The 15,975-nt window shown below is 42.6% G+C and overlaps 1 protein-coding gene and 1 non-coding gene across 2 annotated transcripts in view; one reads left to right on the forward strand and one right to left on the reverse strand.

Annotated features, from left to right (window-relative positions):
- Positions 1-3,054: 3,054 nt before the first annotated feature.
- The window catches only part of adam9a (ADAM metallopeptidase domain 9a), a 33,064-nt gene continuing 20,143 nt past the window's right edge, over positions 3,055-15,975 (reverse strand). The window contains exons 7-25 of the mRNA XM_070903746.1: positions 15,373-15,577; positions 14,932-14,997; positions 14,162-14,233; positions 13,733-13,902; positions 13,509-13,590; positions 12,641-12,774; positions 12,187-12,358; positions 11,440-11,532; positions 10,273-10,377; positions 10,027-10,117; positions 9,602-9,707; positions 9,155-9,338; positions 8,971-9,051; positions 8,067-8,172; positions 7,506-7,653; positions 6,490-6,592; positions 5,450-5,479; positions 4,682-4,743; positions 3,055-3,271 (exon numbers count right to left, since the gene is read on the reverse strand). Coding sequence (XP_070759847.1) covers positions 3,202-3,271; positions 4,682-4,743; positions 5,450-5,479; positions 6,490-6,592; positions 7,506-7,653; positions 8,067-8,172; positions 8,971-9,051; positions 9,155-9,338; positions 9,602-9,707; positions 10,027-10,117; positions 10,273-10,377; positions 11,440-11,532; positions 12,187-12,358; positions 12,641-12,774; positions 13,509-13,590; positions 13,733-13,902; positions 14,162-14,233; positions 14,932-14,997; positions 15,373-15,577 — 2,080 coding nt within the window. The 3' untranslated portion in view covers positions 3,055-3,201. The remainder of the gene's footprint in view (positions 3,272-4,681; positions 4,744-5,449; positions 5,480-6,489; positions 6,593-7,505; positions 7,654-8,066; positions 8,173-8,970; positions 9,052-9,154; positions 9,339-9,601; positions 9,708-10,026; positions 10,118-10,272; positions 10,378-11,439; positions 11,533-12,186; positions 12,359-12,640; positions 12,775-13,508; positions 13,591-13,732; positions 13,903-14,161; positions 14,234-14,931; positions 14,998-15,372; positions 15,578-15,975) is intronic.
- On the forward strand, positions 11,077-11,158 carry trnas-gcu (transfer RNA serine (anticodon GCU)). Its single transcript has one exon. It is a non-coding gene; the product is annotated as a tRNA-Ser (tRNA).

Consider the following 15,975-nt stretch of genomic DNA (forward strand, 5'->3'; position numbering starts at 1 on the left):
TGATGTGTTTTAATTGTTTTTATGGCACAGAGGAAGAAGATATATCAGGCTGTGATACACACACATTACTTGTCAGTAGATACATTCACTGCTGGTTTGAGTCTGAACATGAGATGAAAAATGTGGATTATTCACCCTTTAAAGTCAGCAGCAGTTTACTGACTGTAATTTGATGCTCTTTGAGTTTCAGCTTCAGCTGCTCACACGTCTCTAAATAACCTCCGTCTGAACACTTTGTTCTCCACAGTTTTCTCTTTTCTCTGGTATAAAATGATGGGGGAAACAATGATTACTCTTTACTTTTTTGGCATGAAAACGATCAAATGGCACAAAATTAGCCCTGTGAGTTACTTATTTGAATCCTCAGTCGAGTCCTCATGTTCACAGCAAAAACACTCAAAACAGCAAATTAAAAATATGCTAAAGCAGATACAAATATTAACATGATGTTCTCCTCACACAGTGCATCCAGGTTCATTAACTGCAACATGCAGCTAACTGGCTAACAATGCTAACAGCAGATGAAGCCAGTCAGACAGAAACAGAAACATTTGGTTTACTGGTGGTGTAAAAATCCCTGGTTTGAAAGAAACCTGTGAGCCTGGGGGGCAGCAGGGACACCCCCTTCGGTGTTAAGTGACTTTGATGCTGGCTGCAGAGCGTTCACACAACAAGAGAGAAACTAAAACGTCCTGATGTTGTTTTTAAATGTTCAGAATCTGCAGAGTCTGATTACGTTTCGTTCAGTTTCTCACATTCAGTCTGGACGCTTTGAGGACTTTAAAGCAGGAGATCCAGTGGTGAGCTGAGAGTTTAACTTATAATTTCCACCTTTAGACACTTCAACAATGTTCCGTATCTTCAATCTATGATGTTCAGTAGATTTAGCAGAACATGAACTGTTGGAATTTACATTTCTGTTGACCTAACCTCCCTCTGCACTCAGAGTACGTCCACACTGAGCCGGCTGAATCTCAAAAAGCTGTTTATGTGTGAAAACAACGCACGTGCATGTGGTGTTTTCATGTCTTTATTGTTAAAATCTTTGTCCACACTAATACGGCCAAACAACATGAAAATATGGCCCTACTTTTAGTGCCTACATCTTAACAACTTCTAAAGAAGCTGTGGGACTGTTTTACTGCTGGAAATGTCAGGACGTCTTCCACAGGAGACACTGAACATCACAGATATCAGATTTCACAGTGTTGAAGTGTTTCGGGGGGGGTGAGGTGATCATACATTCCCTGCAGAAACGTCAGCCAGCACAGTCACAAACATCGACGTACCACACAGATCCAGATCCAGAGGAGCTCTGCACTCACACGGTGTTGCATACTGTGATTTTACAATTCTGGAGAGAGAGCACCGGACGAACCGGGTGGTGGAGACCAAGCGCACCCGCACACAGCAGCAGGGGTGCGTTACATTCCTATGACAGTGCTGAGCAGAGGGGAAGTGCAATCAGACGGCACCAGTGCTTCCATTCAGAGACAGAAAGAAAGACAGAAACAAGTGTCCAAGTGCAAGCTCCGCCTCCAGTGACCTCTGTGTCTTCAAACCAGCCAATCAGAGTGAAGCACTTCTCAGCGCATGTGATTGATCGTTAGCTAAACCTCAGTTAGCATGATTTAGCCGTAATATTTGAATAGTTTACTCAATGGTGAACAGTAAAGTCGGACATAATTGCATCATCGCAAAGTCCCACAACTGTAATTTTCACATCCATAACATGCAGCATTGTGGGATTGTTAGCAGACAGTAGTGTACATGCCATGGACACTACTTTTTGAGGGCTCTATATAGTGGTTACATAAAAAAAGAGAAACTGCTTTTGTCTCCTTCTGTCTAAAATCACTTCTAATTTTGATCGTAAATCTCATCATCATCATTGTAAACTGTATATGTGCCATCATAAAATGCAAAGCTTGATGTAGCAACAGTAAGAGGTGTGGGGCTTAATGAATGATCAACTGACAATTATATTATAATAGTAATATATAGTTAATAGTTTATAGTATTAACATGAGGGATACAGTTTGGGACACACTGTAGATAACTCTAATTAACTTATGGCCTTTAAAGTTTGCTTTTAGCAAGCAAATGTTTGTTCGCAAGCTGACTGGCTAACTACATAGAAAACACAAGTTAACAAATGTCAGTTAACAAGCCAGCTCACTTATTACATTAGTTTATTAATAACAGCGAATTAAAACTTTTTGAAGTCAATAATGATGAAAACATTTTTGGTTGGGAAGCTGCACAATTGTAGTGGCAGTCTAACATTAGCTCATGAACATGTAAGCCTGCTAGCGCTGGTAGCTATTAAACATTAGTTACCAACTGTTACCACACTGTTGCTAAGCAGCAATTACTCCTAACCTTGTAAGCCTGCTACAATTATTAGCTAGCAAAAGGTTAGTTAGCTAGCCAGCAAGTAACATTATTAGGCTTATTAGCAACAAACATCAGAGAGTGAATCATAACTTCTCTTTCGAGTATAAAATGTTGATGATGATGAATAAATATTTGATTGGGTCAACTGTTTAACTGGTAATAAGGTAAATTAGCAATAGCTTGTAAATGTACTTAGCACAGCTATTAAACATTAGCTAACAAACTGGCTAGCTAACTACATAGTGGATATTTTGTAATGCTAGCAGTAGTAAGAAATTTAGGAAACACTGCAGCTAACTAGCATTAGCTATGACCTTGTAACTTCCGTTAACTGTTAGTTAGCCAGCCAGCATGTTCAATAACTAACATGAAATTATTAGTAAAATGGGTCGAGTGAATAAAAATAGCTTTTTTTACAGCAGGAATACAAAATGTTGATGGTGTTGACAAGTTTATCTGGTATTTGGCTTGTTGATGTCACAGGTAACAGCTCTGGAGATATGATTGGCTGGTTTGGTGACAAAGCAGACCTGAAAGAAAGAAAGAAAGAAAGAAAGAAAGAAAGACTGTAGAGAACAGTAGCTGCTTCAGTTCAGTCCCGGTTCTGGTAAATTCCCAGTTCAGTCTGACTGGGTCCAGTTTCCTGGTGGACCGGAGTTTGTAGTCTGGCCCCAGCCATCTTGGCTCCAGAATCGCTTCCTGACTGTTGCTATGTAACCAGCACTGAGTGGGTGGGGACTGAGGATGAAGAAGAAGAGGAGGAGGGGTGTCATCCAGGTATGGTGGGCGGGGCCCCCCGATTGGTTAAACAGGGGGAGTGGGGGCAGGTCTTTGAGGCACCAGAGGCTGTGATGCAGCAGACGGTTTCGGTTTTCTGAGAGAGAAACAAAAATAAAATAGACAAGTCAACAACTTGAACTGCTGCGAGAACCTAGGTCCATTAAGCTTAGACTTAACTTCTAGGTCCTGTTAGCTTTAACTTCTAGGTCCAGTTAGCTTAGAGTTAGCTTTAACTTCTAGGTCCAGTTAGCTTAGAGTTAGCCTTAACTTCTAGGTCCAGTTAGCTTAGAGTTAGCCTTAACTTCTAGGTCCAGTTAGCTTAGAGTTAGCTTTAACTTCTAGGTCTAGTTAGCTTAGAGCTAGCTTTAACTTCTAGGTCCTGTTAGCTTAGGGTTAGCTTTAACCTCTAGGTCCAGTTAGCTTAGAGTTAGCTTTAACTTCTAGGTCCAGTTAGCTTAGAGTTAGCTTTAACTTCTAGGTCCAGTTAGCTTAGAGTTAGCTTTAACTTCTAGGTCCAGTTAGCTTCAACTTCTAGGTCCAGTTAGCTTTAACTTCTAGGTCCAGTTAGCTTAGGGCTAGCTTTAACTTCTAGGTCCAGTTAGCTTAGGGCTAGCTTTAACTTCTAGGTCCTGTTAGCTTAGAGTTAGCTTTAACTTCTAGGTCCATTAAGCTTAGACTTAACTTCTAGGTCCTGTTAGCTTTAACTTCTAGGTCAAGTTAGCTTAGAGTTAGCTTTAACTTCTAGGTCCAGTTAGCTTAGAGTTAGCCTTAACTTCTAGGTCCAGTTAGCTTAGAGTTAGCTTTAACTTCTAGGTCCAGTTAGCTTCAACTTCTAGGTCCAGTTAGCTTTAACTTCTAGGTCCAGTTAGCTTAGGGCTAGCTTTAACTTCTAGGTCCTGTTAGCTTAGAGTTAGCTTTAACCTCTAGGTCCAGTTAGCTTAGAGTTAGCTTTAACTTCTAGGTCCAGTTAGCTTCAACTTCTAGCTCCAGTTAGCCTTAACTTCTAGGTCCAGTTAGCTTAGAGTTAGCTTTAACTTCTAGGTCCTGTTAGCTTAGAGCTAGCTTTAATTTCTAGGTCCTGTTAGCTTAGAGTTAGCTTTAACTTCCAGGTCCTGTTAGTTGAGAGTTAGCTTTAACTTCTAGGTTCAGTTAACTTAGAGTTAGCTTTAACTTCCAGGTCCTGTTAGTTGAGAGTTAGCTTTAACTTCTAGGTTCAGTTAGCTTAGAGTTAGCTTTAACTTCCAGGTCCTGTTAGTTGAGAGTTAGCTTTAACTTCTAGGTTCAGTTAGCTTAGAGTTAGCTTTAACTTCCAGGTCCTGTTAGTTGAGAGTTAGCTTTAACTTCTAGGTTCAGTTAGCTTAGAGTTAGCTTTAACTTCCAGGTCCTGTTAGTTGAGAGTTAGCTTTAACTTCTAGGTTCAGTTAGCGTAGAGTTTGTGTTGAGACACTTTCTAATGTGTGAAAGAGAAGAAGAAGCTGAACAGTGAAAAATGAAGCAGTCTTACAGAGGAGGAGGAGGAGGAGGCCTCAGAGCGTAGGATGGAGCTGTCCTGCTGGTCTCCACCACCTGATCACACACACACACACACACACACACAAACACACACACACACAGAGGAAATGCGAATATTTCTGATTAGTTTAAAAGTGTTTCTCATTTTATACATGATATTTTCTGTTACCTCCCTGCATGATGGACTAAGTACTTTTTCAAAGCCAGGGTTTAGTTTTGAAATAGAAAAATCTCTTTATATTTCATTACAATGAATTTTAACTTTAGTTACTTTGCAGATTTAGTTGATAATACAAAATATAATCAACAAATAAATTAGGATGTACTTATTATTTACTTACTTATTATACTGTAGGTGAAGATAAGACATTAACAGAACACAGTAAAATGAGCTCCACCCTCACCAGCTGCAACATTAAATTGATCTTAATTTGAATCCAGTAATATAAATGATTCTGAAAAGGGCCATTTTGCATAAAAGTACTTTTACTTTTGGTGATGCTAATACTTACTTTGCGTGTACTTTTACCTATGTAAACTTGTAAGAGTATTTCTACACTGTGGTATTAGTACTTTTACTTAAGTAAAAGATCTGAATACTTCTAGTAAGTGAATGTTTTAAAACAAACAGACAGAATGTAAACACAGCAACAAAGAATATTCACTAAAAGCAGCAGCAACAGAGAAGAGAGTTCAGAGCACTACAATAGCAGTATTACAGATTACAGTAGTAGTATTACAGTAGTAGTGAGTATTTTACCTCCTGTGGTGGCAGTAGCTGAGCGTGGTGCTTCACATAGAGAGAGAGCAGATGATGTTAGAACTCATTTAAATTAGTTCTGTCAGTAACACACACACACACACACACACACACACACCTGTTAACTAACTTATAATGTGTTAATCAATCACCAATCAACTAAATCAGCTAATCAGGTAAACCATTAATCAGTTAAACACTGACTTAGTTGCCTGAGTCAATTAAATCACTGTTGATTAAGAATGATAGGTAGCTATCTATTCATTGACCAACAGTTTTATAGATTAATAGAATCATTTATTGATTGTGAATTAATTAACCAGCTTGTAAACTAGCAAGACTAAACATCTCAATAAAACACGAAAGAAGAAGAACTAATTATTAGTCTACAGACCAACTGATTAAATAACATTAATGGAATCTTGGGAAGAGGATGAAGGTGCGGTCGTCATAGCAACACAGTGGAACAAGACCTAACAGACTGATCTAAACCTGAGGCTTACCGGGAGCACAGTGACATCATCATCATCATCATCATCGGCCTCCTGATCAGCAGGGTCACAGGCAGGTTCATCACATTAATGTTTGTTATGTCTGTCGACTGTCTACATGGTCTCTGCTGGTCCACCAGGGAACTAATCAACTACTACTATTAAACAGGTGTGTTGCTATGGTGATTAGTCAAAAACGTTGTTGGATGAGGTCATAACGTATCAAAATGTAGTTTTATCTAATAAATATAAAACGTTGCATGACTTATAATGTCATAAATTACAGTCATCATTTACAAAAACTACATCATCAGAAAGGAAAAATAATCACGTTTTGTAGCATTTTGGAACCATTTGGAGGCAGATGTGACCAAATTTAGACAAGTTATGTTTAAAAACAGGTGATCACTAGAGGACAGGAGGATGTTACAGAGAAGAAGACGTTTGGACATAATTCATGTTTCAGTTGTTTAGTCTGAAACACACACACACACAGTCATCACTCAGCTGCTATGCTACATCCTGTTCGTCTGGAGGCAGTAAACTCACCCCGTCTCTGACGATGTTGTTGGCGTTGCCCCTGGCAACAGATGGAGGCTGCGCTCTGGGAGGCGGTCCTCTGCTGGGATTGGCTGAAGCTGCGCCGTCAGCCCTGAAGACAGGAAGTGACAACCAGAAGGCATGACATGACATGACATGACATGACTGACACGACTGCGCTCATTTTAAGCCGCAGTTAAATTAAATTGACCTCCGCTCGGCGTCCAACGGGATTCTGTCACTGACAGAGGAGGACGTTATTCATGATGGGAACAATTTTAAAGTAGAGGAGAAAGGTGGGTAGGTTTTGTGCATCTCTGAATTCTTTCATGAATGTAAGTCTACTCTCTGATCCCACCAGGACTCGAGTAAAAATCTGGAAGCCTGGAAAAATCAGAGAGGATGGAGACAGCAGGTTAGAAAATGAACACTATGAGTTTTCATTCAAATGACGTCAGCTGCTGCTCTTCCTGCTAAACACCACCTCACACAGAAGTCCAGATGAGCTATTTGTTGCATGTTGCGTCCTTGAACAGGACAGAGCTGCAGTCTGTCTGATTATTAATAGAAATAACAGCTGAGTCGTCCTCAGCTGCTGCTGACTGTAAACTCTACTGAAGCCTTCAGGATGTGGAGACAGGAAGTGATGTCAGCAGTCACCTGTGTTTTGTCTGTGACGCAACCTTTTGAAAAATGTATCTTAATTCTATCTCCATCCAGGTTTTATAACCTGTAAATCCTCAGTCAGACATTTTTTTGATTTTTCAAACTGTCAAAGGTCAGATGAGATCACATGACCTCGAACAACCAATCACCATGACGGGGACGAAAAACTAGACAAAAAAATGTTCTCCGACCATGCGACCTCACCGGGGTCTGTAGAGTATTTTGAAGCAACACTTGTGATATTCTGAAGATCTCATGATGGAGAAGAAGCCTTCTTTATGTTATGTGTGAATATTACAATCTAATGAAGCTCCGGTGGTGATTTGTCTGTCTGTGTGTTGTTACAGATTCAGACTCACTGGTATCCCTGCGACCTCTTCCTGCGGCTCAGCCCGAGTCGTCGCAGCAGCTCGTTCCTGCGCAGGAAAACAAACGCACCCAGAGCGAGCAGAGGAAGAACGAGGAAGAAGAAGACCAGCAGGCCGTCTCTGAGAGACGTGTCCTTATCTGAGGAGGACAGACAGACAGACAGACAGACAGAGAGACGGAGACGTAACAGTCAGTATTAAAACTAATGTCTACTGACTGGATTACCCAAAACATGAATTAAGACTTTTAATGTGAAATATTTGCGCAGGAAGTGCTGAGTTTCACTGAATGTAGCTTAACAACGATCGACGTGTCTGGAAATAATCAGTGAGTGAGAACAGTGTTGTTGTTAACCAGAGAAAGTGTTTTCAGGGAAACATGGAGGACGTGTTGAGGTCGTACCAACAGGACATTAAAACACGAGCAGAAACCATCAAATATACTTTAAAACTCTTAGAAACTACAAAAGAAATGTTTGTGTGTTTGATGCTGAGTTAGCATTGAGAAGTTAGCATCAATATTCCAGTAATCAGGTGTAAAGGTGAAGGTACCGTTCCACGTGGGTCCGCTGTCCACGCTGCCGCCGTAACCTTTGACCTCACAGGACGGTGCAGCCCAGCCGTCGTCACAGTGACAGTTCCTGTTACTGTTACACACCTGACAGACAGACAGGCAGACAGACAGGTTAGTGAGTGATGAACTGATACACCTGACAGACAGACAGGCAGACAGACAGGTTAGTGAGTGATGAACTGATACACCTGACAGACAGACAGACAGACAGGTTAGTGAGTGATGAACTGATACACCTGACAGACAGACAGGCTGACAGACAGACAGGCAGACAGACAGACAGGTTAGTGAGTGATGAACTGATACACCTGACAGACAGACAGACAGGCAGACAGACAGGTTAGTGAGTGATGAACTGATACACCTGACAGACAGACAGACAGACAGGTTAGTGAGTGATGAACTGATACACCTGACAGACAGACAGACAGACAGACAGACAGGTTAGTGAGTGATGAACTGATACACCTGACAGACAGACAGACAGACAGACAGGTTAGTGAGTGATGAACTGATACACCTGACAGACAGACAGACAGGTTAGTGAGTGATGAACTGATACACCTGACAGACAGACAGGCAGACAGACAGACAGGTTAGTGAGTGATGAACTGATACACCTGACAGACAGGCAGACAGACAGACAGACAGACAGACAGGTTAGTGAGTGATGAACTGATACACCTGACAGACAGACAGACAGACAGACAGACAGGTTAGTGAGTGATGAACTGATACACCTGACAGACAGACAGACAGACAGACAGGTTAGTGAGTGATGAACTGATACACCTGACAGACAGACAGACAGACAGACAGACAGGTTAGTGAGTGATGAACTGATACACCTCACAGACAGACAGACAGTTGGACGTGTCTCACCCCGTGTCCGTGACATTTCTTCTCCACGTCACAGTCGTAGTTCAGGATGTCTGCGCTGCGACACTCAAAGTTCATACAGACCTGGACACCACAGAAGAAGAAACAAGCATCAACATCTCCTCCCCTTGTATCCCCTCGTCCTCCTCCTCGTCCTCCTCCTCCTCCTCCCCACCCCCCTCCTCACCTTGTTGTCTCCACACTTGGTCCCTTCGTTCACCATGCCTGGATCGGGGACGTCGGATCCCAACATGAAGTCGACTCCGTAACATTTGGCTCCGGCGATCGGCGTGCTGATGATCGACGGTTCGATGCCGAACACCGTCACCGCCTGAACGTTAGAGCACTGCAGCTTCCCACACTGAGCGTTTCTATGGAGACGGACAGAAACATCATCCAATCAGCATCATGTGATCGAGAAACTTCATGGAAACCCGATCAGAAGCTGTGAGGTCGTCCTCAGTACAGAGGTCAGACCACAAACATAAATCCAGCTGGGCTCTGACGACCACACTTCAACACACCTGTCTACCTGTCTACCTGACTGAGTGGACTGTGACACAATAATCATACACATAATGAAACATAATATATCCTCAGTGTTATGGTGTTTGTGTGTGTGCGTGTGTGTTACCTGCTCTCACACTTCTTGTAGCCGTAGTTGTGGTAACCACAGTTACCGAAGCGATCTCCTTTACTGTTGACTTCTTTAAAACAGATTTCAGGAGCTGCCTTCGCCTCTGAGGAAGAGGAGGAGAGAGCAGACATGATGAAGAGCATGAAGTGGTGTCTGTTTAACAGCAGTGAGACTTTAATCACTAAAACTTCACCGATATCTGTTCAGTAAAGATGACGATGCAGGTATTCATTCAGGATTCATTGCTTTGAGAAAAAAAGCATTTATATTGAACAAAACATAGTTGTCAAATGTTGTCAGAATAAGATTCAGTGTGCAGAAATGATTAAATGAATGATTAAATGTGATCACAGGATTATGAACGTGACCAGACGTCAATCATCACTCTCAAACATCCTTCAGTATGAAGCAGAAGGACGTACTGGATCCAAATATGGCCTGACACTGTCCGTCGTAGTGCTGACACTTCCCATTATAACAGTAGGCCTGCTGGTTCCTGCAGGGCTGCCCGTTCTGAAACACACGAAGAAGAGTTCACACTGCTGGGAGCTGACGGACAGGAAGTAGACCCCCCCCCCGCTGTTCATATGAACTATAAAGAGTCAAAGTTCAGAGTGTCCTTCTGACAGACAGACAGTCAGAGAGACAGGCAGACAGACAGGTCTCACCTGGATGAAGACTTCGCTCTGACAGAGGGACGAGGAGCCGTTACAGTACTCAGGTAGGTCACACTCATCTGTACTGGCCCGACACACTGTTCCACCTGGTAGGTACTAAACACACACACACACACACACACACACACACACACACAGGAGTGACTTAACGCAGTGCTTCAGCTGAGGATCCATTTGCATTTTCCCACATTTACGCAATATGAATATTTATTCATATGACTAAATGACTTTTTCAGAGCAGACTCTGTCGTGGCTTCAAACAGATGAACACACACTGAGAGCAGCACTTACCTCTCATCACATGTTAAACCATCTTTAATCCTATTTAGTCTTTTTATGGCAGAGATGTCAGTGTGGGTATTAAAGAATTAAGAATGTATTAATTTCCTGGTTTTTATCTTGTAGAGGAGCCTTGTTTGTGTTTTCTGGTTGTAGTTTGATGCTCTGTGTTTCAGAATTAACAGATTTCATTTCAGAAGCAGATGTTTGCTGACGGCTCTTCTCTAATCTTTGACCGAGATTTTATTTCTTTAGTTGTTTATTATTTCATGTTTCTGTCAATAGTTGAATCTTTGGTGCGTCTGGTGACACTGTTGCATGGGAACACTAAATACGTGATATATATAATATCACATATTTAAGTGTTATTATCTATATTTGTCAACCACATTATAGTATCTGTCCAGGTTTTATTCTTATAGCGTGTAACTAATATATCGGAATTCTGTTATTACAATATTCATCAATGTCCAGGCCATGACGTCTGACTTCTACTGTTAAACACAATCAAGAACTGACGAGGTGGCCGAGTGGTTAAGGCGATGAACTGCTAATCCATTGTGCTCTGCACGCGTGGGTTCGAATCCCATCCTCGTCGCAGGCTGGTGCCATGTTTACATGTGAACATTATAACAAACCTCTTGGGAACAATAACACATTACTTAGTGTCCCATTAGCTAACTATTGAAAAGTCAATAACAAGAGACATTGTTATTGACTGCAGCTAGCATGTTAGCGTTTAGCTCTCCAGCTCTAGTAGTTCACCAACTAGCCCTGTTAGCTAAAACCAGATGTTCCACAGACACACGGATGAATGTCAGGCCTTTATGGGTGGAGGTGGTGTTTCGGTCAGAGGTCATGTCAGCTGGTTGCGGTTACCTGACACTTGGAGCAGCACTCTCCATAGGCACACTGAGCTCCAGACTTCAGTTTACAGGTCTGATACTCACAGCAGGGGTCCTCCTCACACTCCTGTAACACATACACAGATACAGTGTGTTTCTGAGCTCCCCACAGGCCTTGTGTGATTTTTCTTCTCTACTGTTTGGTAGAGAACATTTTGGGTTGCGATACCTTAAATCAGATTTCAGGAAGTTAGTTATTGTAGTTTGGCTGCTCACCAACATGGTCAGCAGGTGGAGCTGCAATTTGCATCAATAATATCACACAAAGTCTGAACACACATGCATGAAACACTATTTTTAGATTCGGTGTAACTGACACCTTCAGAGGATTTCATTATCTCTGATGTCCATCAAGAATGAACCTCCATAAATGCACAAAAGACATGCTGCAGAACCTGCCTGAGAATCCTCCTGTTTTTAAGTTTCCTTCAGTGTCACAGTGATCCAGTGATAGTTGTCTGTCCATCCATGAGGACACTGCAGACAGGAGCTGCTAACAGCTGATTCAGCTGCTTTAATGGGGACCATGTGACTAAATGTCAACAAATACAGACTAAAAAGTTACAGCTAACTCACTGAATCCATGGAAACATTATACTTCCTGTTTACATCCCCCAAAGTCCCTGAAGTGAGACTATTAAATAATGTTTCACATTTTGTTTGCAAAATGTTTTATTTCTTGGGTGTTAGAGCTGTTAAAGAGTGAAGCTTATTTTCACACCTTCTGTGATCCACAGTCACAGTCCTCTCCCACGTCCACCAGTCCGTTTCCACAGTAGGGGGCGCTGTAGGCCTCGTCAGGCCGAGGCACGTTCAGGAGACACGTCCCCCCCGTCAACAAGATCATCTTCTCAAAGTCATCAGCACTGCAGCTGCTGAAGTTCCTGGATCCTCTGCAGAGAGGAGGAGGGGGGGGGTGGGCGAGGAGGTGAGGAGGTGAGGAGGAGAGGAGGGGGAGAGGAGGAGGAGGAGGAGGAGAGGAGGCGAGGAAGAGGAGGGAGAGGAGGAGTTGTTAGGTCAGTTCAGTTTAGTTCTGTTTACTCGACAACTTTTCGTAGATGGTTTCTTTCATATTTATTTATTAAATCCGCCTGTGGCCAGCGGCCTCATGTATGTAGTAACAGTATACTGTATACAGTATTTATACATATGTAAGTATTGTCTGTGTGTCTTACGTGGCTCCAGAGTTCATGATGCAGGCGGAGGTCGGGCAGGTACAGGAGCGTCCGTCGTCGTGGTTCATCCCGAGGTTGTGACCGAGTTCATGAGCCACGATGGAGGCGAACGAGGGAACGTTGTTGTTGGTGAACTGGAGAGAGATCCAGACGGAGGACTTTATTGACTCAAAGGAAACAAGAATCATTTTCGTGTCACAAAATGACCATAAACAGCGGTCATATTATGTGCATTATATATTGTATATTGTTTCCAATAAATTGTCACAAAAGGGCAAAATAAATGAACATCAGTCTCAGGGGATTTGTATCAATAAGTTTTCTGCATTTTTAAAATATATCTTAGCTCTGATGGAAGACACTATCCAGTTGCATCATGGGAAAAGTAAGATCCAGTCTGTGTTTTTAATCAAGTCAAACTACTGAAGGACTCTCCCTGTGAGTCCACTCATATGTTTTATCATTCATTTCATCATGTATTAGAATTCTGCTGCTGTTTTCTACACATTTTATCTTTATGGTTGGACCTCTCGTTTAATTCCTGTTTGCCTACATGCTGCAGTGCAGGCAGTGTGCACGATCGTAAGCCAAAAAGACTGATGATCTGATTATTGTATATTGTGGTTCTCAGGTGTTTACGTCTTTAGCGTGACTCCAGGAGGGAAAGAAGTGAACGATCTGACATGAGAAGAATCTCCAGAACAACTTAAAATCGGCTAATTCACAGAGTTAGGTGGGGGACAAAAGGCCCCTTGAGTTTGACTTTACCAACTTTTCTATAAGATTTGAATGCAGCATTAGTTTGTGAAGAGACAAACTGGTGAGTCAGCCAATCAGAAGAGAGCAATAAGCACAATAAGCAGCCTACCGCGTTGATCCCGCCCCCGTGGCTCCTGGAGCAGACAGTGGAGACGAAGGCCATTCCTGCTGTTCCTCCAAAATTCTTCTTCCTGCAAGGACATCATCATCATCATCATCATCATCATCATCACCACCGTCTTCATCATCATCTTCATCATCACTGTCATCATCAATATCACCGTCATTATTGACAAAATGTGTGTGTGTGTGTGTGTGTGTGTGTGTACTAACAGGATGAGTTGTGCTGAGTCGTGGCGGCGGCGGGGGACCAGCTCTTTCTCTCTCCACTGGGTGAAGCGACTCAGCACCTCTCCCGCTGCTCCGTCGGTGCTGATCAGGTTCTGCTGAGACCAGATCTCCAGTCCAACCAGGACCACCCGAACGTTCAGCTGAATGTAGATCTGAACACACACACACACACACACACACACACATAAATCAGATTTGGGGACACTTTGTTCTTTGCTGTTCCACTGACGTGACTCTTCCAGTATTTCTCAGCCTGGGTCACAACACTATGTGGGAATAGAGACTCGTATTTCTGCTTTGACAATTTAAGAACAGCTGTGGATTTCAGGTGAAAGTATTTTGGTGTTGTTCTGCGGGTGTACACAGACCCCCTTTAGAAAGGTGTGTGTGTGTGTGTGTGTGTTTACTCACGCTGTCTACGAAGTTGGCCAGATGAACCATCTCCTCCCTCACAGCTGTCTCGTTCCTGTTCATATGATTATACTGAAGGCAGAAAGAAAGACAATGTTTAGACCAAATTTAAAACACACCATCGAGTATTTAAAGGAACATTCCAACACTTGTATTTAGCCTAGCTTAGCACAAACACTGGAAGCAGGGGGAAACTGCTAGCTTAAAAAAAATCTACCTTTCAACAGCTCCAAAGCATTTGATAGCATTTTATTTTATGCTAACAAGAGTACAAGAACACCAGTGGCTGTGTAGCATTAGTTCAGACTCCACACTGCTAGCTTACTATAGCAACAACTTATCAAGCTGTTAGTTTAGCACGGACTCAGTTGCACAGGAGCACAGAACGTGTTGTTCATTGAACTGGTGTAGAAACGTTACCTGGAGACACTGTGGTTTTAGCAGCAGTTAGCGTAGGAGCTAACTGATCAACGCCAGAGCTGTAGCCGGGATTTCAGAAATACTGATGTCAAGCAAAGCCCCAACCCCACAAATAATCGTAATATGATTATAGTATTTATATATACAGTATCTCCAGTAACTCCAGTATATAATCATTTCTTAATTGACCTGATCTCCTGGCAGCTACAGCCCTGTCACATGCAGCACCTCTAAAGTCAGAAGACAGGTTTAACTAAATGTTGGACTGTTCCTTTAACAATGCATAAGCAGTTGTAGTGTTAACTGTGTGTGTGTGTGTGTGTGTGTGTGTGTGTGTGTGTGTGTGTTACCCTGTCGTTGTCGACCACCAGCAGCAGCTCCACGTAGTGAGTCTGATGCAGAACAGCTCGCTTCATCTGCAACACACAAAAACAGCTCCATGATTTTATGGATGAATTCATTGAAGCTTGAAACTTCAAATATTAAATCCTGAAAGTGTGTGTGTGTGTGTGTGTGGACATGTATTACTGATGTTGTGGGGACATAAATCTGTTTACACAGTCACACTGTGGGGACTCAACTTCCTTTTGGGGACAAATTACAAGTCCCCATCACGAAAATCATTAAATTTAAGGGCGAAGACTTTTTTTATGTTAGAGTCAGTCTCCAGGAAATGAATGCAAGTCAATGTAATGTCCTCTGAAGTGATGGAAACACGACTGTGTGTGTGTGTGTGTGTGTGTGTGTGTGTGTGTGTGTGTGTGTGTGTGTGCGCGTGTGTGTGAACCCACCCTGCTGTGCTGCCTGTGGTGGATTTGCTCTGGTCTGTACTGAGCGCGCTCCGTAGTGTTGTCGTGGTCATGTTCATCGTCGTGCAGCGTTCCACACCCCCGGGGCTGTGATGTCACATCCTGCAGGCGGTACACCAGGTGCTGGTCGGGGGCGGAGTCTAACGGCTCGATGCCGTAACTGTCGTCAGTGAGATGCAACACTCCTCTGAAGAAAGAGAGACAAAAAATGAATTTGATTAAATGAATATAATTTTCTTTTTTCCGTCAGAGTGAGACGTCTTCGTCCACATTAACCATCACAGGTCACATGGTCCCACCTGCAGGTTTGAGACCATCTACTCTTCTTTTCTTTGTTTCTTCACTCAAATTACAAAACCAGTTTTTGGACATTAAACATGTTTTATCATCTCTTTTTATTTCCTGTCCAGCAGTTTCTGTCCTGTTATGATCAGGTCTTTGGAGTATCCTGGTTATGTGTCCCTAGAAGCAGTCTGCCATGCCAGGGGTCAGCATGCCTGGATCACTTCCCCTCCCGCCTGACTGACACCGCACTGACCCCAGTGTCTAATGTGCTGTGGTCTGTGATGGGACAAGGAGGATTCA

Source organism: Enoplosus armatus, chromosome 4, assembly GCF_043641665.1.
Source record: "Enoplosus armatus isolate fEnoArm2 chromosome 4, fEnoArm2.hap1, whole genome shotgun sequence".
Lineage (NCBI taxonomy): Eukaryota > Metazoa > Chordata > Actinopteri > Centrarchiformes > Enoplosidae > Enoplosus > Enoplosus armatus.